This window comes from Drosophila pseudoobscura, chromosome 4, assembly GCF_009870125.1.
Source record: "Drosophila pseudoobscura strain MV-25-SWS-2005 chromosome 4, UCI_Dpse_MV25, whole genome shotgun sequence".
NCBI classification, from domain to species: Eukaryota; Metazoa; Arthropoda; class Insecta; order Diptera; family Drosophilidae; genus Drosophila; species Drosophila pseudoobscura.
The window spans coordinates 10,809,054-10,834,877 of NC_046681.1; the positions used below are offsets into that span (position 1 = coordinate 10,809,054).

General features: G+C 40.8%; 2 protein-coding genes across 7 annotated transcripts in view; one reads left to right on the plus strand and one right to left on the minus strand.

Annotated features, from left to right (window-relative positions):
* The window catches only part of nolo (no long nerve cord), a 79,507-nt gene that overhangs the window by 10,494 nt on the left and 43,189 nt on the right, over positions 1-25,824 (plus strand). For 3 of the 6 annotated variants that reach the window (XM_033379527.1, XM_033379528.1, XM_033379531.1), the window contains exons 1-2: positions 1,503-2,303; positions 14,900-14,991. In XM_033379527.1, the coding sequence (XP_033235418.1) occupies positions 14,923-14,991 (69 nt within the window). In that variant the 5' untranslated portion in view covers positions 1,503-2,303; positions 14,900-14,922. Of the gene's footprint in view, positions 1-1,502; positions 2,304-14,898; positions 14,992-25,824 lie in introns of those variants that run through there. The other 3 variants (XM_033379532.1, XM_033379533.1, XM_033379530.1) reach the window with 2 other exon arrangements.
* Positions 9,946-11,911, minus strand: LOC6903534 (uncharacterized). Its single transcript, XM_002132373.3, has 3 exons — positions 11,654-11,911; positions 11,282-11,592; positions 9,946-11,229 (listed from the first exon to the last, which is right to left on the minus strand). Exons 2-3 carry the CDS (start codon positions 11,579-11,581, stop codon positions 10,024-10,026), a joined length of 1,506 nt encoding a protein of 501 aa, XP_002132409.2. The 5' UTR covers positions 11,582-11,592; positions 11,654-11,911; the 3' UTR covers positions 9,946-10,023.

Below are 25,824 nucleotides of genomic sequence, written 5' to 3' on the forward strand. Positions count from 1 at the left end.
ACAAATAATATGTACATAAAAAAAATGCCGCTAGGAGGGACCGTTGTGGCGCACTCTATGGTGAAAAAACGGGTTGGTTAGTCCAAATTTCCGTCAGGTGTCGCGACGGCATTTTACATCTGCACATTAGCCTTGCAACAGAATTTCTAGCAACAAAACTTCTTGTGAACAAAACTTCTTGTAAGTTTTTAATTTTTAGAATTTATATTAATTCTGCGTAATCTGAGAGATAACTCTCAGAATTTCTGCTACCAGTTTCTGTGGGCAATAAAATTGGTTGCTATGTTGATAGCAGCATGATGATAAACATTACATTACCCCTCCATAAGATGCATGCCGCGAAACACATTCTTTTCAACAAATGTTGAGCAACACTCACCACGCTTTCACCGTAAGGAGGGGAAATCATAAGAGTCGTAATTCTCACTCAAAATTCACACTCAAGCCCTGCAACATTTGCTGCTGTCAACATTGAATCGCGCATGTGATACGAACGAAGGCCGCTTTCCGCCGATGGGTTTCCACTTTTCAAAAAAAAATCGACTTTCAACGCGAACGGTTCGTGCTGACGGTAAGAGAGTGAAAGCCCCAAGCCCAAACAGAGGCCCCAAGCACTGAGCCCTTGCTTAGAACTTTATGCCGCATGTCGCATGCCACATGCCGCATTCATTCCAATTTGCGTGTGAGTGTCGTGTCGGTGTGTGCTGCAAGTGAAAGTGCAACAAAATGCAACAATAATAAATATATTAAACATAAAAAATAATTAATTAAAAATCCAAAAATTCGGTAAATTTTACAAAAATTAGTGAACAAAAACGAAAAAGAAAACAAAAATTTGAGATCAAATTAAAAGATTTCCAATCGTAATTATGTGGAAAAACTTGAGAATAAAATAAAATTAAGAAAAATGTAAAAATATTACAAAAAATTGGATATTAATTAATGATCAAAAAAGCTTGAAAAATGAAATATTTGAGGATAAAAACAAAAAACTGGCTCCCCCGGATACAAACATAACATTTAAAAAACCATTTCAAAGAAATCCGGGTGTCCCCCCCTCCCCCCAAAAGATAAAGAAAATCTTTTATTTTAGGAATGATTTAGGGATTTGGAATAAATTTCTTTCGCAACATCTATGGATATGATGGCACCCGCTTTGATATTCTGTGGTTCTCATAGAACCTTCAATATGTTTGATCCTTTGATCTAGAAAAACATGAAGAATCTTCAGTGTCTATATTTTCATTAGATATTCGCTGTTTATTCTTTATATCTCTCGATATTGCTTGGAATTTAGAATAAAGTTTGTTTCCTTTGATTTTGAATCGAGTATTTTATGAATAATTACCAAAATTAATAAATCTTCCGGTTTTAAAAACTGCAAAAATTCTAGAATTATTTTATTTTCCTAGAAATTAGAAAGAACATATATTGCTTTAAATCACTTAATAATATAATTCCCAAACCCAAAACCCAACAATTGTTTCAACCTTTTAGCATTTAAGTACAAAAAAGAATATAAAACATTGAAAGCCATTGAAAAAACGAGTTGAAGAGCCGGAAAAAAGCCAGAAACTTCCGTGTTCCTTTGATCTTAGACCGAAAAAGAGAAGAGGCAATAAAAACAAATAATTATAAGGAATACATCGCAAGGAACGGGCCACCGCCATTGAAAGGATGCCTGGCTCCCAAGGAGCAGCAAAGGAATAACTTTTGTCGCGTTTTCGCGTTTTTTCCTATTAGAAAATCCCTTTTACGCGCTCCAGCATCCAACAAAAACAAAAACAAAACAAAGAAAAGCCCGGAAAAACCCAACAAAGGAAAAAAGAAGGAAGTGAAGGGAATTCTGCACGTCTTGAAAGTTTTTTGTGTTCCGTGTCCTCCCGTATCCTGGCAAACAAAGTAAAAGTTGCAGGCGAAAGTTGTTGTGCAACGTGTGGCAAGTGCAGCAGCAGCGGCGGCGGCGGCGGCGGCAGCAGCGGGCAACTTTAATTCGATTTTAGTGTAACAATCAGTGCAAGAAATAAAACAACCAAAGCCCGGCTCACCTGTGTTTGTGTGTGGCACGCAGCGTTCGTGCTCATTCGTGCCACAGAGTGTCAGAGGCAGAGTCGGAGTCGGAGTCGGAGTGTGCGTGTGCCGGTGTGCCGGTGTGTCTTGGTGTGCAGCACGAGAACTGTTAAAGTGGATTAGCAGCAGCGGCAGCGGCAGCGGCAGCAACGGTTCTTTCTTGCCACACAGCTCTTCTTTCTGGATTCCTATGGGCGAGAGCGTGGCATCAAATCTTTCATCCACCGACTGGGGTATGTCGCTTATTACATTTACATTACATCTGACATTACATTGAGGGTACTCTTTGGGGGTACCCTTTGCTTAATTTTAATTAATTGTGTGTTAAAAGGTGGTCTCGGGACATTTGGAACCCAGAAGATATTAAGAAAAGCAGCGCGAAAAAATTGACAAAGAAAAGGCCTTAAAAAATATATATTTTCCGATTATTTTCATTTAAAACGAGGGGGAACGTTGTGAGTTGCTGCGGACACCGCAACTCTACGGTTATACCCGATACTAAGTCAGTATGGCTCTCCTCCGGCAGACGCCGCTAATATTTAACGACACGACAAAGAGTGCGTGCGAGAGAGACAGAAAATCAGTATGAGCGTGACGTCGGGCGCTGCGTAGCCACTGCAAATTGATTTGTTCCTTTTGGCTATAAAAATGATCTGATCTGATCCAGATTCAGCAACCGGATAGATATGGTCATTATCTATGATTCTGCGTTTTTAGTTTTCTCAAATCTGCAATATTGTGGATGCAACAGATTTTCGTCCTTTGTGGGGGCGTATGGGGGTGGGGCGAAATTCTGAGATATACGTTTTATAGTGACATCTTAAAGGAGTGTGTGTACCAAATTTGGTTACTCTAGCCTTAATAGTCTCTGAGATTTGTGGTTGCCTCAGATTTTCGTCCTTTGCGGGGGCGGAAGGGGGTGTGGCGAAATTTGGACAGGAAACGGTCAAGGTCCGATATCACAGGAGTGTGGATACCAAATTTGGTTGCTCTAGCTCTTATGGGTTCTCAGATCCTTGAACTCATATTTTGCAATTGGCAAAACCGACCATGAAACCTGTGTGTTAGAGTGAGACAGAGCGAGAAAGAGTGAAATTGTTTTCGTGATTCTGGCTATAATAATTATACGATCTGGTTCAGATTTTGCACTCTGTAAGATATAGTCATCTTCTACGATTCTGCGTTTTTAGTTTTCTCGTATCTTTAAAATTGTGGATGCCACAGATTTTCGCCCTTTGTGGGGGCGGAAGTGGGCGGGGCAAAGTTTTTAAATATTTTTGTAGCAGTGACATATCACAGAAGTCTGGATGCAAAACATCGTTGCTCTAGCTCTTATAGTCTTTGAGCATTAGGCGCTGAAGGGGACGGACAGACGGACAGACGGACAGACGGACGGACGGACAGACAGACAGGGCTCAATCGACTCGGCTATTGATGCTGATCAAGAATATATATACTTTATAGGGTCGGAAACGATTCCTTCTGGACGTTACACACATCCACTTTCACCACAAATCTAATATACCCCAATACTCATTTTGAGTATCGGGTATAATAAATATAGCAGAGGAATAGGAAAATATTTGCACAAATTGTAGGAAATATTTGCAGATATTCGGTAAATATTAAAAGCAAACATTATAAGGTATATTTCAGGGGATAGGGAATGGCAGATAGTATGGATCCCCATAAGGTTGATGAACCTGTGGCTTATAATCTTTAGGTTTACTCCATTTTCCAACAAGAATAAAGATATAATGCCTTCTTTTGCCAATTTTGAAGAACAGATGTTCTAGAGACCCTCAACTCTATCCCCATATATCCTGCTCTCCTTCTAGAACAACCCTTTAATCCCCAAGACTCATAAAAAGCCACCTTAAACCCACAACCGAAACACCTTTTAGTCGGCCTCCCCCCCCGTAGCTCTTGCAAGCTCTTTTGTGAACGTCTGGAGCGAAACTCCACGTTTTTGGGGCCCAGAACAGAAACTGTGAATAGTTTTGTGTGTTTTGTGAACTTTAAGCCTGGCAAATGTTACATTACACACATTCTCGGGGAAAGGACAATGAACAGGCAGAGGCAAAAGGATCATCGTGTGCAGGACTTGAAGAAGGCAGACACACAGACAGACAGACAGCCACCCACCCACCCACATAGACGAAGGCGACAATTGCCGACATTCTCCACATTGTCGCCCCCTCCCTCCCCTCCACCCACAAGAGGGGGTGTCTGTCTCGGTCGCCTCTTTTCAACTGTCGTTGACTTTTTGCATACTTTCTAGCATTTTATTTGCTTTATTTTATTTCATTTCATTCAACAAAAACACACATTTTTCAATGCTTTATAATTTACTTAAAAAGTGCCCGCCCGGCCTTCCGTCCTCCGTCTTCCGTCTCTTTTCCTGCCATAATTCCCATTGTGTGTCGGAACATTTTTAGGCTTTATGAAAAGAGCTCTCGACAGTATCTGTGTGTCTGGCTGTGTGTCTGTCTGTGTGCCTTTTAGATTAGCTTCACTTATTAGGTGCCGCCCTCCCCCTCCCCCCACCGACGGCTCAGTCTGGATTTAGATTGGGACCCAAGCCCCCCTCTGCCATATGTACGATTATATTTATGACAACTTTATTGGGGCCAGGCAGATTCTGGGGCACTCTTTACTGCCCGAAAATGGTTTCTCTCCTTTCGCACAGGTAAAACCATAAAGAAAAACTTTACAGAGTGTCATATTTATGGGGTTCTTTAAGGTTTCCTCTGCTTAAGGTTGTCTTGATTTATAGTTCCATTTGATGTCGGTGTAAAGTGATACTTTGATATTTCTAGGAGGCGCTGGTTTTATTTTTCCTTGAGTTCCGCTTTGGAATAAGTGCTTTTAGTGGGTGATATTGGGAGAGTTGTGTGTTTTATGGGGGATTATTTCTTTATAACTGAGGGATAGGTGATATTTTCAAATTTTCATCTAAAAAGGGATGATATTTAGGGCCTAAAAGAGTTGTTTTATGTCTACTTTATCTACGAAAGAAAAACATTTGAAAAGCGTAACCTTCGGATGATATTAGGGGCCTAAAAGAGTCGTTTTGATTTGAAATTGAATACATATGTGGTTATAGTTGTAGATTCTCCATAAGAACAGGATAATAGTTACGTTTTCTAAGGAAGAAAGCCATTTGGAGAGCCTTAACTTTGGAAAGAAAGAAAGGGGATAGAGTTCCTAGAGAGACTAGGATCGTATAGCTTCTACAGGAATCCTCCTCCTCCCACAGGAATCCCTCCTCCTATGGGTACATCCCCCTCTTCCTATAGATATCTCCTCCATCTACAGGGAAATCTTCCATTTTCTCCATTTCCTCCTCTGCGGATATCTCCTCCCATCTCCCATCTGCGGCATCCTATCAACATAAGTATAATCTCAATTTTCTTTCAAAATCTTATTAAAAATAAACTCCTTTATATCTTTATTTTTGTTGAAACGCTCCAGCCCGCAGACCCCTCCATAAGCCAATTATCGTCTTATAAAGTATTTCCGCAGAAACTCTCTGGAAACCGAAAGGCAAAGCTTTAAATGCGCTTTAGCTGGGAATTTCGGGTTCTTATATTTGTGTGGGGGATGGATTTTCTAGGGGATTCCAATTTAAAGCCAGAGAGGGTGGGTGCAAGAGGGAGGAAGGGAGGATGTGCTACCCGCTGAAAAGAGGGATGCGGTTAATGCAACTGCTTAATGGCAAAAAACCAAAAACTTCCTTACCAAAAACTCCAACTCCCGGCAAGGCAGTAAATTATGAAACTGCATGGAGTCCCGTGTCCCTGCCCCTGTCCCTGCCCCGTGCCCCTGCCCCGTGCCTCATCCATGAAGTTAAACACTTGAAATCTGCCACGAAATCAAAGAGCAGACTCTCGCAGACCGCCAGACATGCGAACCACCGTCTTTCGAGTGGAGTGGAGTGGAGAGGAGTGCCTCCCAGAGGAGCGATGACGACGACGACGACGACCACGACGATGAAGTTTTGTGCAAGTTTTGTTTGGAATAGTGGCACAAGTGGCAGTAGGGGCACGCGGCACAGGGCACGGGCCCTGACACACATATTCTTTGGTGAAAATTAAAAATAAAATAAAGAACGTCGTGGGTAACATCTTCACCTGAAAATGGAACTTTACCTTTTGGCTGTGGCTCTCCTGGCATTCCTAGATTTTATTTCACTGCAGGACGAGGCCTGAATGGACTTGGAAGCTTCCCTCCTCCCCCCTAGCTCCTGCTGGTACTCCTTTCCCTTCCTTTGGACTACAAATAAATCTTTGAATGGCTTTAACATGTTTTCAAGTTTCGTGTGCGCGTTCGGTCGTCTCCTCCTGCTCTGCCTTGATTTATACATGGTAAATAATTTATTGGTTGGAGCGGAGGAAATTCCTTTCCTGCTTTTCCTCAATACGAGTACGGAATGGTTTTCATTCCGTGTGCGGCGGACACTGCGGCTAGACCGAATTTTAAGTGCCTCATAGATTTTTCTATGGGGTTTTTCTTCCGTCTTGGAATGTGCCGCTGATTAAATATTTTTAGGGGAAATAAATTCTTTATTTTCGAGTGAAAATTTGTCGCGCAGTTTAGGCGGCAAAAGAATTGAGATTGAATGGGAAATGAAGGAGTAGTATAGTACATTTTTCTGTATTAATAGACGAATCAAATATGATTATTACGGGATGGTTATTGGAGGTCTTTGGGGGTTTAAGTGTTTCCAAGATAAAGCAGGCTTTAGAGGCCTGGCACTGCCATTATTTTGTAAGATATGGGAGTAGTGTCCTCTATAGAGCGATTCAAATTATTTTATTTATATTATTTAATATTTATTTTAATATTAATATATATAGATTGACTATATTTATTTTATTTATAATATTTACATTATTTATTATTTTTTTTATGTTATTTGTGCGATAGAATCTTGGATTTTTATTTGATTCATTATAGTTTTAATTTGTTTTCCCCTATTTTATTTTATTATTTAATTTATATTGGTTTTTGTTTATTTATTTTTAAATATGAATTTTTTTTTTATATTTTTATTTTGAAATGTTTTAATTATAATTTTTTTCGGATTTCCTTTTCGAAGATGATAAAATAAATTTGTGTACAATTTTCCTTCATTTTTCTGCAATTTCTTTCATTTTACTCTTTATTTTCTTAGAGTCTTTCTTTCATCTATTGGCATATATTTTTCCCACAAATTTCTCCGAGTGTAGTATGCCAAAATACTTGAATGAAATTCATTGAAATCGAAACGGCATCAGAGTTCAAGGAGAGGACGCAGGCGGGCGGGCAGGCGGGAAGGCTACAGGCAATGCTTCGATTACTTCTTCCTTTCTCACCTTCTCCCCTGTCCTCTATCTCCCTGTAATCCCCTTCTCAATCATACTGCCACTTGCCCTCGCCCTCCCCCCTCTTGTTGATTTCGTGGCCCCCTCGTTGGGGGCCTGCCTCCCCGCGCTCATCTTGATTCCGTTTGACATGAGCGACGAGACGTTCGACGGAACTGTCGGCACTATTTGAAACTTATTGCTCGCTCGCCTGTCAACGGCAACATCGTCAAGTCGAGAAGGTGAATGGAGGAACAGAGCCCCAAAGGAGCAGGGTTTGGAGGGGTGGCGGGGGCAGGCTGGAGCTGTGTGCAGGAGAAAGAAAGGTGAAACAGCACCCCCCGGGATGGGGGGTATTTTCTGGTATTTTTCTTATATTTAGATGACTGCAAATTCGATTCAACGATGACTGCTGCAGGGGCCAACAAGTTTCCCCCAAAACCAATTTGCTCTTCCCTTTCCCCTTCCCCTCACTACCCCTGGTATATTTCGAAATTCTGATAATAAATAGATGTATTTCAATGATGGAGGGAGGGGAGGGAGGGAATGGTGCCATGGGCTACCTGTGCGTGGGCTTCAATCAAGCGTTGCGCTCCCTCCAAAGAGAGATCGGAGTCGGAGTCGCAATTGAAGTTGTCGTCGCACCTTCTGCTCTGAGCCGTCACTAATGACGGGGCAAACATAATTGCTACGCCCCACTGCTATTGCATTGCCCAAAAAAAAAAAATAAAGACGAGGAACAAAACCCCAAGCGAAAGCCAAACAAAGGGCAGGCCGCCCTTTCTGACAGTCCGCGTACGCGAGGTATTGAAATGTTAATGAGGAGACAGACAGAGTGAGAGAGAGAGAGCGAGTGAGAGAGAGCGACAGAGGGTGGAGTGAATAGTTCGGGGTGATATATGGACATTTCTAGGGATATCAACAAAATAAAATCAATTTCTAAATACTTTTTTCCTATATTATTTATTAAATTTATTGGAATTTAACTAATTAAACCCCCTTAAACACTTACAGTGCCGGACTTTAGTGTTTAGTGTTGTACTGCTGTTTTAAGAGATTTTTAAAAGAAAAGAAATTGTTTTTTGATAAATTAATTAATCTTCTATAAGATCGCCTAATTTTCTATAAATGTGACTTTATTGCATTATTTTTAAGAATTTTTTAAACCCAAAATGGTCTTAAATTTGGCTTACAAAAAAGGTGGCACACTGTTCTTCTAATTTCGTCGATCTTGGCACGATTTTTTTCAATAATTTTCACTATTAAAATTTAGCAAAATAATTGTTTGAATACCAAGTTTTCTTTTATTATTATTATAATTTTTTATAGAAGTTCTTTCGCATAGAATAAAAAGAAAGAGAGATATTTGGATATTTAAAACAAAAATCACAGAAAAATTAAGCAATAAGGGTATTTTTTAAACTGTAAATAGTCAAGGAAATTGTTAATTAAATTCAATTATTTAAATAGAAAAATATAAATAATTTTAAAATAGAATTTAAAGAAAATTGTACAATTTTAAGGAGCATTAAAAGAAATGGTCTTTCAGTTAGAGGCATTCGAAGTGGGAGCCTAAAAAGGTAGAGAAATATGGCTAAAAGTTGAGTAATCTAAAGGATTAATAGCAATAAATATTTCGAGAAAACATGGCCCTAAAGTCTCTCAAATTTAAAGCTCCCTTTTGAGACTTCCTTTCCTTCCTCGATTGGTTTGTAAAAATTAGAAATTTATTATAAAAATTTATAAATTTTTTATTTAAATTTATATAATTTAGAAATTTATAAAAATATACAAAATTATGCCTAAAAACTTATTAAAATATTCTTGATGGAATTCTTGCCAATGGAAAATGGAAAACTCCTTAAACCCCTCTCGTAACACATCTCATAAGCCTCCAAATATTTTCAGCTACCGAGTTTTTCCAAAAATAACCACAAAAAAAAGAGTCAAATCGTTAGGTTTTCAAGGGGATGGTGGTGGGGGGGTGGTGTTTGGGGGCAAGGGCTCTTACCGTGTGTTACCAAGTCGGTAACGAAGCTGATTAGCCTGTTGGCCTGTTAACTGGGCAAATTTCCATCCATTCTTCTCGTGTTGGGAATTTGTCTGGCGGCATTATTGCCTGTCCATTCGTGGATGCCGTGGATGCTGTAACCGACTGTAACCGACTGACGGATTGTTGATGGCTCTGATGACGGCTGTTGATGGCCCCCCCCCTCCCCCTGTTGACTGATAATGATATATGGCCATTGAAATGTCAAAATTAATAAGCCTTGATGGTCGTTTAATGAGCCGCCGTCGATTGCCTTTGCGTCATCAATTGAAAAACCCGCTTTGCCTCTCATGTGCGGCTGTCTGTCGGTCTGCCTGTCTGTTTTTCTGGCTGGGTGGCTCTCTGGTTCTGCTGGATTTGATGAGCTGTACGAAAATCCGACTAGACAGGGCGGGACTGGACTGCTTCGTTAAGGATTTACTGAGGAAATTGCTTAAATTCCAAGGAACTATCTGGCAGATCGCCAATTAAAGGTTCGAATTCCTCGCTTCGGTTAATTTTATTGCCTGAAATTTGAAATACACTTGAAAATCTGCCTATTGGTGTTCAGGGTATGGTTTATATTTCATAGGGACCCTTGGCTGAAAGCCGTTGCTTCTTTCGCAGCTTCTTGAAGGCCGCCAGCTGCTCCAGACTGTCCGAATGCAGGCTTGGCTCGTGCTGTATGTTGCATCTGGATTTTTGCGCATAGAAGGCCATATCATTGTCGCGCACTTCGCCGAACAAACGGCTCAAGAAGCTGGACCTCGTGGGTGGCTGCTGCAGGGACTCCGAACTGGTGTTCGAGCAGGCCGGAGTGAGGCACGGACTTGGTGGGGCCTTGGCTTGCTTTTGCTTCATGGAGCTCCGGGTGGAGCGATGGCGCATGAGCACGCCCAAGCGTTTGATGAAGCTACTGGCGGAGCTGCCCAGCGCGCTGTCGATGTCCTCCTTGAGTGTGGCAGGTTTCGCGGGTTTCGCCGGTTTGATGGCCTCTTTGTGGTGTTTCTTGGCAGAGCACTTTTCTTCCTTAAAAGAGCCCCTTTCTTCCTTGGAAGAGTGTCTTTTTTCCTTGGAAGAGCCCCTTTCTTCCTTGGAAGATTGCCTTTCTTCCTTGGAAGAGCCCCTTTCTTCCTTGTAAGAGCCCCTTTCTTCCTTAAAAGAGCCCCTTTCTTCCTTGGAAGAGTGTCTTTTTTCCTTGGAAGAGTGTCTTTCTTCCTTCGAAGAGTGCCTTTCTTCCTTGGAAGAGCACTTTTCTTCCTTGGAAGAGCCCCTTTCCTCCTTGGAAGAGTGCCTTTGAGCCCTCTTTAGATCTTTCCTTTGCTCCTTCTTGGAAGCTGCTTGTCTCGAATGGTTCTCTGAATCGATTACTTCCTCCTCATTCTCTGAATCGATCTTTGACCCATTCTCTGAACCGATCTCCGAATCGATTCTGTGCACCTTATTTGAAGCAATCCTTTGCTCCTTCTTTGAAGCGAGGTTTTGCTCCATTTCTGAATCGTTTTGGGATACTTCTTCCTGCTGCTGTCTTCTCTGAATCTCTTTTGGCTTGGGCGCTGGACAGATGCTGCATGCCGCAAAGCGTTGAGCCTCCAACAGGGCGCTGCCATCCGACTCGAAGCTGTCGAGGCTGCCGCACCACCCACAGGCGGTTTTCGGAAGCGGCACTTTGCATTGCTGGTAGGTCCTGCCACCGGCAGGAGATCGCTTGCGATCCTGGGGCACGCATCTTGTGCTGGTGGTGGGTCTGCAGCAACTCCCCGTGCTGTTTTCCGATCCTGTGGACTAAAGATAGGAGGTTGAAGCGGTCAAGGGTCGGACAAGATCCTTTACCCACCTGAATGGAAGGCGTGTTTGAGGGGGAACTACAGTCCTGTGGCAGCATGGCTCTGGGTGGCATCTGCATGCCGTAGCAGTAGCCGTAGTTCTGGCACGACGGCGGCTGGCACATGTACCAGGGCTGGACGTACACATTGGGCCCGAGGGGGGGCTGCGGCTGCAGCATCTGGGCGATGTAGAACTGCTGCAGCTGCTGCGCGTCCATGTAGGGATACGAGACGGGCAGGGACATGGGCGGACACGCCGGCTGCTGTGGCTGCTGTTGCCGGGGCTGTGCGGGGGCCCGACACAAAGCCATTGCCTCAAGATCTGGGGGAAATCCACCAGGAAACATCACTGTTTTGCACCCCCAGAATATCCCTTTTCTTACCTCTTCTCAAGGATCGCTTACGCTAGATTATATAAGTAAGCAACTGGTTCTCCTGCGTTGTGTCCACGGGGGAATTCCCATTTGTTATTTCATTGTTGATCGCCTCAACGACAGTTTTGGGCCAGCGAAAAATCATTGGTCTATTGGTTGGGCTCTTGGTTTTTGAGGGAAGCAAAAGTGTGTGTTCTGTGCTCTGAAAATGTGTGAGTGTTTTGCCGAAAAGTGCCGAGTACAATGCGAGTAGAGTAGTGTTTTGTTGAACAGTTTTTCAAAGGCCACCCTGGGTTGGTTTTGCTTTTCCCCTCCCCCGCCCACCCAGAACCACCCTCCAGGGTGTGGCAGGGGAAAGGGTTTAATAATTGTTTATAGAAGGGAGCATTGGAAGACGAAAACTTGTTATACCCTTTTAAATATTAAAATTAATAATTCTAATAAAATTTAGAAATAAAAAAAAAATATTTATATATAAATATCTCTAATTTTTGGTGGTTGGTGGTTGGAGGCTTGCCCATCGCGGGTGCTTTTTTCACTCGATTTAAGATTACTTTTCCTTACTCCAATATATAATAGGAGGTGGAGCCGCCTCGCCACATGGAACCGATCATCGATCGTTGCCCAATGGCCCCAAAACAGAATTCCCTTGCCACAACAAGCACATGTGCATGAACCCCCTCCCTCCGTTCCCCTGTGCCTCCCTCCCCCCGTTCCCCCTTGCCTCCCTGCCTCCGTTCCCCTGTGCCTCCCTGCCTCCCTGCCTCCGTTCCCCTGTGCCTCCCTGCCACCCCATTCCCGTTTCTTTTCTCTGGAGGCAAACACAATCTGTGCATAGAAATGAATTTCACTTTGTGGTGCAGCAGTCCCCTTCCCTACCCCCGTTTTTGGGGTGGAAACATACGGGGCACAGTACACCTGCCACCCATTGTATGTGCTGTGTGCCCCTTCATGCCTCATGCCTTCTGTCTGCTAATTAAAAGTTCAATGCGCAACATTTTCCCAACAAAGAACAACAACGAGAGCGACAACGACAACGACAACAAGGGGCATTGACAATGACAACGTCAGAGAATGGAGGGGGACAAAAGGGTAAAGCTGCTGGAGGGGGGGTACAGAGGTTTTCGTGGGGCAAGGGGGTGCTACGAAAAAAAGAGCATAGTTAATTAATTTTTTCAAGTATTCCCTTTTATTTCCCTTTCCTTATTTTGTTGTTGCTTTGTGGGAGGGGGGGGGGGGACGCTTTTCGGTTTTCATTGTGTAGCAAATCGAGTTTTTAATTTTTTAATTAATTGCACAACGAAATATGCAAATTGGAATGGGAATAAAACAGCCCCGAAATCGGGTTGAAAAGAGATTTTGGAAAGGAAACCAAGGATTATGAGATGAGAAAGAGATTTCAGAGATGGTTTGAGCAGGAATAAACTGAGATTTCTATGGAATTAAAAGACCAAATGGAAGGAGGAATAAATATGGAAGTCATTTAAAGGAAATAAATGCTGTAGAACCTTAGACCACAACCAGAAGAGTGATAAATGGACACTGGTACCTGCCATTAGAGGACGTTCGTGATGAAAAATGATTTCTAAGTTAATTTCCCTTAAAACTAGTCATTAATTTTAGTGTTCTTCTGCACATATATTCAACGATCACCTCTCAAAATAATGTACTTCCTTTTTGGACAGTTTTTCCTCAATAACTACCACTATTTCCAGCCCATTCCCCTTTGAAACCCCTGGAAAATAACAACAGATGTTCTGTACATTTCTTGTTTTAATATTTATTCAAGAGAAATCTCTTTTCACCGACTTGTTGTTCATACATATTTCAAGCAAATAAAACTCTAATTAACCGCACACCTCACACCCCACACGCCACACACCCTTCACTCCACACCCCCCTCAACTCTTACTGGAAAATCTAATTACATTACGCAACAAACCGAAAAATGTGTCCTGAAATGGAGAGACCAGAGACCAGAGCCCAGAAACCGCACATAAAAACCACATAAAATCACCTGCGTGAACGCCCACGTGCCACAGGAGCGGTGTATGTGCCACAAGGGGCACGAAACGATTTTCATTTATGACCTGTGCTTGTGATTTTTGATGGAATATTTCAGGGGGGAAAACCACCTCATCGTTGACAACTGTCTGCCGACAGAAGGGGGCGGGTTCCCATCTATAATTACCAGGGGAATGTGCCCCCACCCCACCCCGCCCGAACTTCATACTCGATTAATATCCATGGCTCCTACAGGGAGGGGGTTTTTTTTTTCTTTTGCTTTCATTGGAATAATATGTGCCCCAATTTGTGGGGCAACCTCTGGGTGTGCCTCGTGTTTCCAGGGCAAACTTTTGATTGCTCCCCGGCGTGTATTTAAATTGATTTTAGCTGAGAATGGAACCTGGAGAACTTTAAAGCAATTATTTAATCGGTTTTGGGTTTTATTTTTAGAGCGGAAACACACAAATTTTGGTTTAATTTTTGGGCAAGTATTTGAGAGCAAAAGGGGATCTAGAAGGGGGTTTTTTTCCTGCAAATTAATATTCATTTCCCTAATAGACCTTGTTGGACATATATTTTTTGACTTTTGAGACTTTTTAATGCATTTAAAATGTCCATAAATTTCAATTAAATTTTGAAGACAAGAAACAGGGAATTCCTTTTACCAGACAAGGATAAAAAAAAAAAGGAACATTATTTTCCCCAGAAAACAAAGCCAGGAAGAAAGCCCTGAAGAAAGTAAATGCGTTTGCCTTTTGCCAAAAGTAAATACAATTTGTAAAATTTTCCTTTTTCCTTCTGCGTTCGCTCCTGCTGGCCCCGTTTTCGGGAAATGAATAATGTCGTTTGTACTTAATTTGAATGACAAATGTCCCAATGCCATAAACGTATTTATTACGTTTCGTTGGGGCTTGGGCTTCCGGGGGGGGTGGGTGCATCTTCTGGCTGGTTTCCTGTCTCCAAAGCCTGTCCGCTCATATATCTCCCCCCTCCCTATCCTTGGGGGCTGCCATCAGCTGGCGTTTTGCTTCATTAATCGTTCAACGCTCCGCTCTGTTGTGTTTTTCCTTAATTATGTGAAAGGGGTGCCCCACTCTCCCCTCTGGGGTCGCCAAGGCGTGAGATATTCGCTTCTTCCACTTGTTAAGTATGGTACATTAATTTCAATTTGTTTGTCTGGCTGTTTCTTTAATAAATCTGATTATTAATTAATATATTTGCACGTTTCGTTTCGTTTCTCGTTCGCAGCATAAAATCATGATTACGAGAAAATGCAGATAAAAATGTCGACGAACACCAATTGGAAGTCTCAGCAAAGTCTCTGGGCAGCTTTGTTTGTGGTGAGTAAATCAAAGATACAATAGTATAAGGGTTTTACAAAGGAGATCTATAAATGTGGCTAAAACCGTTGGGTAGACGATTTTAAAGTCGATTAGCACCCAAAACACGTATGGGAAAGTGGCCAAAGAAATGACACTTCTTATTCTTATTTAATCAATAAATTTGCTACCCAAAATCGAAAACTTTCGATAAATATTCGATTATATTATAAAATAAAAATAAAAAGGCCATTAATTTCGATAAATATTTATTTTTTGATCGATTTACTTCGATATTACATTTATTCTTTCGATAAAGATAGAATTTTTCGATAATAAATCTATTGTTTCGATAAAAATCTATTAATTCGTTAAAAAATAAATTCTTTCTATAAGAATATAAAGATTGATTTTATATTCACGACTACAAAGTTTTCCAACCACTTCTAGTGGTCTCCTAGAAGTCTTTTATTCTTTAGAAATATGCCTTTAATTTTCTTAGAAATATGCCTAGAAATAACTTCAAAAATCCGCAGAATTCCGCCATTTTTAGCGGTCTTCTAGAAGTCTTTTACTCCCCAGAAGTATACCTTAAATTTCTTAGAAATATACCTAAAAATATCTTCAAAATTAGGCCACTTTAAGAGGTCTCTTAGAAGTCTTTTATTCCCTAGAAATATGCCTTAAATTTCTTAAAATATCTTCAAAATACAGCCACATCTTCTCGTTGAAATCAAACAAAATCAACTCTTAAATGCATGACATAATCATAAAATCCTCTGGGCCACAAAATTTGCGACAATTAGGAACCTCAGGCTGTGGCCGTCCCACGCCGATCCCCCATCACCCCTTGCCCCCCTACGCACCATTTCACACCCTTTCAAATGAGGGGAAAAATTTCATAAATTTTAAAGCAGCAGTAGCCGCCGCCGCCTCCACGCGTTGCCCTTTTGGAAAATGTAATAAAGAATCAAATTACCAATCATTTTTTGTTAAACACTAAACCCTTTTGCCCAGGGAGGACAGAGGACGGAAGGAGATCCGTTTCCTTGTCCTTGACAGCAACACGTGCCGCTGTGTGATTGCGGATACTTTTCGAACCGTTTTGGCTTGGAGTGGGGGGAGCCAATGGAGCAAAAACAAGCGAAAAGAGCGAAGGAAAGGAAAACCATTTGTAATTCAACCGATTCGATGGTCAAAAGCAGAGTCATTGGCTTTCTGGCCATAAAGGATTACTCTTTCGCTGTGTGGGTGGGTGTGGGTGTGGGTGTGTGTGTGTGGGTGGAACTTAAGTCTTCATGTGGGGGTGAGGAGGCGTGTCCTTAACTTGTTACTGTGTGCACATTACCATAATGTGTTTTATCTCTGGATCTGTGGATCCGCTCTTAGAAATCACTTAAGAGGCTCCGTACTTTACCCGCCCCAAAAATCCCGGAGAGTATTCTCCCCCTGACCCCTGTGTGTGAGTGTGTGTGTGTGACCTTTAGTTGTTTGGCCCTGGGACTCCTCCTGCTGGTCGTCCTGGCATTTCGTTTCTTGCCTTGCGTGAAATTGCAAAATCAATCAATTCGATTACGTATACGCAATATTTATAAATATTTTATGCTAAGCTTTTGTTCGCATTCTTTCCCTTCTCCATCTATCTCTTGTTCTCTTATGTAAATTGCGATTGTTTGGCCATGTGCCCTCCCCCTTGGGGCTCGCTGTGTATTTGTATTTGTTGCCATGCGGGCGCTTTCCCCCCCAGTTCGAGCTGGTTCTGATATGTAAATAATTCACAGGTACATGGGTTTGATGGGACCCCCTACCCCCCCACACACACAGGTACAGTTACGACTGGTGTGTACATATGTGTGTGGGTGTGTGTGTATCTACTGTTCGACCGAAATGTTTGATGAGGTTAATGGCCACTTAATATGGATAGTCGTTTGATAAGGGACCGACGACTGCCTTTGCGAAACAGTACCATCGACAGGGCAGTGTCTGTCGGAATCAATTAATTGCCGACAGCTATTGCGTTTATTGGAAATCAAGATAGTTTTTGGGCTGGAAGTAAGGGTTGATTTCCAAATAAATCGATAGAAAATGATCAAAATTCGGTAATCAACGATAAATAGTTAAAAGGAAAAAATAGAATAAATAATATCAACTAATATAACTGTTGATACATTTACAGTAATTTTCGATAATTTCGTTAATGATTGATAAGTGAAAAATAAAAAATAAGCGACTTAAATGCAAATAAAGAATCGCATTCAATTATATTATATTTACGCTCTTTAAATATTTAACATAAATCGATAATATTTATTCGATTAGTTTTCAATAATTATGTGAGAAATTATCGATACTTTTCGATAATATTGATATAAATAAAAGATACAGGATCTAACTTACAAATAAACAATTCGTATATTTCGAGAATTAATCGATATAATTCGGAAAAATCGATAAATATATTTAATAATTAAATGAGTTAATATAACTTCCGATACATGTATTTACACTCTTTAAATATAAAACGATAATTTTCTGTTCGATTAGTTTTCGATATTTATCTGAGAAATAGCTTTTTATGATCTTGATATAAATAAACGATACAGCTTCTAACATTCACATGAAGAGTTCACATATTTCGATAAAAATTCGATATTATTAAAAAAAATGAATAACTATATTTTTTAATTAAATAAGCAATATCATTTCCTATAGATGTTCAATAATTTTCGATAATTTCCATAATGATTGATAAGTTCAGAAATACAAATAGAATCAGATAAAGCAAATAATTTTGATCAGATTAAAGTACTTAAATAAAACACAGACAAAATGTGGAAATAAATCATTGCCTATCATTGAATATTTATGGCTAATTTATTCCAAGCAAGCAGCTTAATATCTGTGACTTTTACAGCCATAAGGCCAAGGCTTAAAGCAACTGCCACAATTGTCATTTTTAATGTACAAAAATCTGAGAGCGAGCCTATTAATCCATTGATTGTTTCACTGAAGCGCATATTGAATAAACCAAATATATTTTTGTAATCCGTTTAGAGAGAGCTTGCTGGCTCATACATAAATTATTTTGGCAGAATGTTGTGTGTGTGCACGAAATATGTTTAATTTGAAGTTAAGCCCGGAAAATGGCGAACAATACCCATAATAATCCCCCACAGACACACATCCCCCCACCCGCCCCACCGTTTTCAACGACTAATTCGCTTTAATAGAAAATCGCATATCATTGGACACGCCTCGATCTCTGGCTGTTGGCGTTTTCAATTGTTTTCATAGCCAGTTCATTAAATATGTAAACGCTTTGCACTTGTACATCAATTTGTGGCCGTTATTCACGCATGTATTTTTGGTGCTCGCAAAATACCCCGTACTTTTTGTGGAGTTTTCCCGGCCTTTAAATAAATATTGCGCATTTTTTTTCGTGCAGACACATCAACTCTATTTAATTGTTTTGAAATGTCTGTGTGTGCGCCTATGGTAGCGTTGAGAAATTCATTTCTGGCTTTATTTTTTTATTGGCACACGTCCTACATAATTTATGCCCCCGCTGTGCCTTTAGTGCCGAAGGTTTAACAAATATTTGCTGCTATTCGACTGTAAAAAGTCAAAGGATTTTTTTGCAAAACGGATATGGGTGGGGTGGCAGTCTCTTTGTTTTTGTGGCTGAATATTTTATGGGGGTGAAGTGATATTTGTTCGATAGCTAATTGAAACGATTTTTTATTGATACATGTGTGATCGATTGAAGTGCAATTATTTGACAATTGCCAAAAATCCTAAAAATTGCCATTAAATGTGTCGATAATTATCGATTACTGTCGGAGGAATGCTAGGAAGGAATGGGGTTTCAGAATCGAGAGAATGTGATGAAGAGCTAACAATAAATTGTTATCGTTGCCTAAAATCTCCTTGTGTATCGATAAATAAATCGATATTTATCGATAATAGTCGTAGGAGGGCAAAGTATGATGTAGAATCGATAGAACGGGAAAAAGAAATATAAACTTAAAGTTATCGTTGCCTAAAATCTGTTTGCTTCTCGATTAATGTATCGATGCATATTGAATAGAGTTTTAGAAGGGGCAGAATGGGTTTTAAAATCGATAAAAAAGAGAATAAGAGATAAAAACTTATTTCTATCGTTTGCGTCTCGATTAATTTATCGAATATTATCGATTACAGTTAGAGCGAGAAGAAGAGCCACAAATATATTGTTATCGTTGCCTAAAATCTGTTCGAATCCCGATAAATGTACCGATTATTATCGTTTATAGTTTTAGAAGAGGCAGAATGTGATTAAGAAAAGAAAGACTGAGAAAAAGAGCTACAAATGTATTGTTATCGTTTCCTTGCATCTCCTCGCGTATCATTAAATATTGATTAGAGTTTTAGAAGAGGCAGAATGGGTTTCAGGTTTCAGAACCTATAGAATGAGATTAAGAGACGAAGAGCTAACAAGTTCTTGCAACAAATATTTGCCCTTGTTCAATGTTTCAACTCCATTATTATGTGCCACCTTTTCCATTCAACAAATGCCTCTAATTTGGACTTAAAAACGCATGTCCACTGCTTATCCGACACGTCTTTTTGTTTCGGGTTCACGAAAATTCCACAATTTGTGGGCCACACGCACTAATTTTTTACGGCTCAACAGTTGGAAGTCGCATAGCGTGCCAAATCGCATGGCATTTTCACGCATGATACACACACACATCGTCATATCTGTATGTATGAGAGAGAGAGTGAGAGAGAGAAAGAGAGGCTGGGGAGAGGGAAAATTGTTTGGTATTAATCATCGTTGGACTGCCCGCACAAGCCGCAAATCCTGTCAGCCACACAGAGGCCGCCAAATGTGTGTCCTGTCTGTTTGTTGAAGCGTATGGGAGAGAAAGCGAGAGAGTGGGGAGGGGGAGGGGGAGGGGGAGGGAGGCCCGTGTGTTTGTGGGGGGTCCGTGCGTGTGCCTGCTGGGGCGTAATAATTGTTTGGCCAAAGGCCTCAGCGGCATATCCCCCAACACACACACACACACACAGACACTCTCCCACAAAGTCGCACACGTGGAGCTTCGTGTTAGTCTGTCACGTGATTAGCCCCTGCGCCTGTCCCCCTCTAGCGCGGACGGAACCGCCCGCGCTCGTTCAGGTGTGCCTGAAATTATGCGGAAATTGTTGCATATTTAAGTGGGCACGCGTGAATAGCTGTTAAAAAGTTTATAATCACAACTTTGTGTGACCGTTTTGCACACAGCGTTTATGCCACAAAGTTGCAAATTGATGAAGTCTACCCTCTTGGCCCCGCAAGCGAAGGTCAATGCGGATATCAGGGGAAAATTCAACTTGAGGCGGGGCCTCAATCCTTCCAAGGCAGAACTTCTACACGAATTATTCCCTTGAAGAATAATAAATTAATTTGCGGGCCAATGACATTTGTAGCCATAACTGAATTTCTTTTGTCTACTCATTTGGTTAGCAGGGCACACAAAAAACTTTGAGTAATTGAGCCCGAAAGCACAATTGAAAATGGAAGCAAAGGAGGACAAAAAAAAATGGTCCAAGGGATCTGGAGAAAAGCAAGCACAAGAAATGGACATGGGAAAGCGGTCATAATGGAATATCTAAGATGCTGCTGACTTCTCTCCTCCTTTTCGCTCTCTGTCTAGCCATTCGTTCAGTTTTCGACTTGGGATTGTAACAAAGTCAAATGCAAGTATTATTGGCATGCTACGAGGGGGCGGGGGGGACAGAGTTTGAAGGGGAGAGAGAGAGAGCCTGGGAACTCCACACAGTAGTATATTCCCTGGAGCATAGAAACGGCTAATGTACGAAATATTTCATGATTTTGCAGCTACTTTTTTTCAGCAGCATCACCCTCCACTGACTCGGCTTCGCTTTTCTACTCTTTTTAGAGGGTATACAGAGGTTTGCATAGAATGTGGCACAGAGATAGCAGTATTTATGGTACTATATACCAAAGAACTATTTAAATATATACCACTGTATGGGTTTTATGTGACAGTTCTTCTGTTTCAAGGCTCTTCAGGCGAATCTGGAAGGAAAAGCTTACAGAATCGGAACAATATATACTAAATATGCTATAAAAACAATCGGTGGTAGGGCATTAATTTAGAAAGTGAAATATGTTGGGGTTATTGAATTCCTATGAATATAGGATATTACGAGCACATTCCATTCTCTCTAAGAAAAATATATCTCCTAGGGTATCTGATGTTTCGACTCTTAATCTCCTTTCCTTCCTTTTCTTGTTTCTTCTTAGCTTTCTTTACTCTTTTCTCTTGGTTTAGCTGAAATCCCGAATTCTTTTATTCATTTCATGCCATTCAGAGTAGTTCTCTCCCACTCCCACTCCCTCTCTCTCTCCCACTCCCTCTCTCTCTCTCTCTGTCCTTCTGTAGCTCCCTGTCGACCATTCGTTTTCAGCTGAATTTAGTTTTGTTTGTTGCCTTCTCTATACACACACATACACTCACACATACTCATCCAAACACTCATACACTCATCTATGCACTCACACAAAAGCCAAAGTGGCGCGATTTTGCTTCTGCGGCATTGTTATGTGTTTGACGGGCGCCACCACGGACTAGGCGGGGAAGTGGGGGGTGGAGCGGGAGGGGGCATTGCATTGAATTGCGTTTTGCTCAATGCGCTACCAAAAAGTTGAACTTTCAGTCGAAGGAAGTTTCTGCCAGGGGGGGTGCTGGGAGGGAGTTTATATTATATACTTTTGTGCACATATAATTAGTAAGAAAATACACTAGGATTGACCATTAGCCCAAGTGGCTGTCGGGGGAATTAAGATTTATCTGAAGAATATGCAGGGAAATCTTAGTCTTTATAATTGATTAATTATTTATTTTAGTATTAATTATTTCATATGAATTTTATAGATTAAAAGTAATTTTTTTAGTTGATTAATTATTTATTTGTAATATGAAGTCTTTAATACGAATATTATCAATTAATAGTATTTTTTTAATTGGTTAATTATTTATTCTTAATATTAAGTACATATTTAAATATTTAATATGAATATTATCTATTAATAGTAATTGTTAATACTTCTTTTATTTTTAAAATAATTTTACATAAATCATGGTTTACAAAATTACTTTTGTTCTGTTTTCTAGAATTACTGAATTTTTAAACAATTTTAAAAATGATTTCAACTCCACATTAAATTCTACATAAAGACTTCAAGAATAGAATTCTACCTGATATTGTAGACGGATATGTACATATGCATATTCGGTGAAATCTACTTCTACATTATACATGAGCTTCTACATGTGTACGAAAAATGTGTAGATCCATTGGAAAAATAACAAAATTTCATTTGATTGCTATTTTAAAAGGCAATTAAGTGCGATTTTTAAATTAAAAATAATTTTATCCGCTAAAATATTCAATTTTTTATAAGCATGATTTAAGGGACTTTTTTTGCTTTTTTTTAAACATTTTTTAAATAATGATTCAATGAAAAGTATTGGCCCCCTTAGTTTTTAATAAGCTGTGTTCTTGTATTTGTCCATCTGATCTGATCTATTTGAAATATATATAATTAAGCATAATGTGATCCCCATAAAACATAAAAGTATCTAATGTTAAAGGTATTTAGGTTCTTCCGGCATTTAAGTAATCAAAAATTATCTGAAACTGCTTTTCATTATTCCCTACTACATTTCTGCTCTTTTTCTGGTTCAATACCACCTTAGACCCAAAGGAATATACCCCATGGAATGTGTATTTTTGCTGCTTAGGAAATATTAATGATTTATTTTTGTGACTTGTATAGTTTCGAGAGACCGCAACATGGCCCCATTCCCAAGCCAATTTCATCCAGCAAATCCCAGGCTCCATTCCGGCATTCCGTTGGCTCCCATAATAACAATAGTCATGGCAGCTATATACACTCACATATATGTACGTGTACATATATATTATGTATATGGTGTACATGGAGTATAAAGAAAGAAGGCAGAGAAAGCAGAGAAAGAAATACCAGTAATGAGAGTTGTCCATTTGTGGTAATTAATTTTAATGTTGGAGCAGAGACGACGTTGCCAATTTCGAGAGGAGAAAACGATGTCAATGGTCATTCGGCGTCACATTTGTGGCAGAACGTCAATGGTGGAGCCGGCAGTAGCCTCAAAAAATGGGAAAAAAAACCCACGAACCGAGGAAGCCGCAGCCACAGCCGCAGCCACAGCCACAGCCACCAATTGAAATTAGAAAATGGCCCACAGCCAGCAGGAAAACTCTCTTTTTGGACATTGTCCTGGATTATTTTGATATGGCCGCCTGTGCCGCAAAATGTTGCGCCTGTAATTAGTGCCGGGCCCGGGCCTGTGACCCGAAACACCTGCAGAACCCCGTGACCCACCGCGGTCCTCTCTTAAAGCCCGCGAATCCATCAATAATTTATGGGTAATTTAATTACCAACCCAAAAAAAAGGGAAAGTGAAAAAGGTAAAAAAGGTGAAAGGAGGAAAAGTGTGACTTTGGTTCACGGCTTTTGTGTCGATTCATTCCAAGTCAAGATTTAATCTTTGTATCAATTTGTCGGCAAAGTCGCCTTGCGTGCTGCAGGCTGCAAAAAGGGTTCGTCGGCGGAGGGTGGGGAGGGGTGCCTTTTGTTGTAAATGGGAACAGGGTTCCACCAACCAAGCAACCAAGCAACCAGCCATCCCACAGCCCTTCGAGAGGTCCTTAAGGCTGGAGGGCATTGTGCAGGCTTTGCTTGTTCCTCGCCCGCCCCCACCTTTCGAGTGGATTTATTGTTACGTGTAGTAAATATTTTTCCTTGCCTTCATTCTAGTTTTTCTTCACGTTTTTTTTCTCTCTCCCTTCTTTCCTTGGAGCTGCTTTAGTGTTCGGTTTATTTTGTTCTTTTCTTTTCCTCCGTTTGCAATTTGACTTTGGGAGCCACAAGGTTTATATGCTGGGGGTTTTGCGTGCTGCCACACACCACACCATTTCTGCCCGTCCGTCCGTCTGTTTGAAGGAGTATCTCCGTGTGCGTCCGCCTCGATATTTGTTTTTGTCTCTCTGTCCCTCTGTCCCTCTGTCTGTGTTTGTTCTGTTGTGTTAGGGCGTGTTAATGGCCCAGGCGTAGTTGACAAGTTTTTGCGGTGAGTGTTTTCGTAGTGTACTTCAAGAAGTTCCACCGAAGAACTACCATCCCGCACACCCCCTCAATGCAGAGCAGAGAGCTGTACCATTTGTGGAGATGATTAATGGTAACAGTGAGTGGCAGTGGCAGGGCAGGGGGAGATGGCACAATGTTGAATTTGCGGTCAGTCAGGTATTTGGTAAATTGAAATTCGGATAAGTCGGTCAAGTGATATAGAGAGACTGAGGGGCGGAATCTAGAGATTTGGCAGAAGATAAAGACGGTCTGGGAGTAAGTCTAAGTGGGGCTATGGGAAGGGCATGGATCCCGACAGAGTTTGGAGTAGAAATAACTGGTTTTTATAAAGAAGAATACCCTTAATCGGGGTCACCAAAGATTTTTAATCCATTCGCTCTCAAAAGTAAAGGGAACATAGGAGGAAAATGGAAAGATATATCTATTAATGAATCGATTTGTCATTATCATGGGTTCCTTTTCATGTTTTGGTGAATTTTGAGCCGAAGATCAAACAAAAAACCTTTCTTATAGAGGGGCATACAGTCGAAAGCATGTTAAAGGACTTTTTAATGATGGCATAGCCTTGAAAATAAGTCGGAAACTAGCATAGATCTAGAGGAATTTTAAAACCCCCCATAAATTGTAACAAAAGATAAGAAAAAACTGTTTTTTTCCCACCAAATTATGTCCTTATTAAGATATACATCAACTTCCCATTTTTGTTGGCATTTTTGCGAGCAATTAATAAATTGAAAATGGTCTGCATGAAAACGCAATTTCATGTTCGCTGCTCCACTCTCTCTCTCCCCCTCTCCCTCTTATAGTACTCCATTTTTGGATGGTTTAAGGGGTGGGGGGTGTCCCTGCCATTTGCCACTTGAAATGCCTGTCTTTTGTGCAAATATCACGTACCAAACAGCAGCAGCAGAAACGATGGACTGCCGGGGCATTCCCTTTCTGGGATACTCTTTCTCGCTGGGCCATTAGCCGGCTTCGCACTCCCTCTCTCCCTTCCTTATGGCATTGCTGTCGCTCTCTCTCGTTGGCTTATGCGTGTAGAACAGGCATACAAATTTGTAACACTCTCATGTAATCCGTTTGCCGGCCTCCTCTCTCTTTTGCGAGTCTGTCCCTGGCTCTGCCTCTGGGGTTCTCTGGTGACTCTCTGGTGTCTCTCTTTCGGTTTCTGTTACAGTTACTGTTTTCTGGCTATCTGGCGACAAGCCCTCGACGCTCTGGCTGTTTGCTTTTGACTCTATCCCCCCTCTCAACTCTCTCTCTCTCTCCGCCCCTGAACATTCGGGATGTCGTGCATTTTATTTCAATTTCATTTCGATTCCATTTTTGAGTTAATGACTTCAGGACATGCAAAGTATCCAACAACAGGCCCACACCCACAGCCCCTCCCCCCCCCCCCCCCCCCCTTATGGCATTGCATGGGCTCCTCTGTGATTGCTGGCATATCCTTCGTAATCCTTACCGGAATTCCAACCAACCATCGATAATATTTATTGACAAAGTTTCTGGCACATATCAATATTTTTGTTACACTTTTTTATACGTGTATTTATTTTTTATTTGAAATGTTTTTTTTTCGCTAAAGTTTTTCGGTTTTTATTTCTTGATTTTTGGTGTATACTTTATGGTTGAAGTTTTAGGCCATTATCGTAGGTCAGAGGTCGTATGTATGG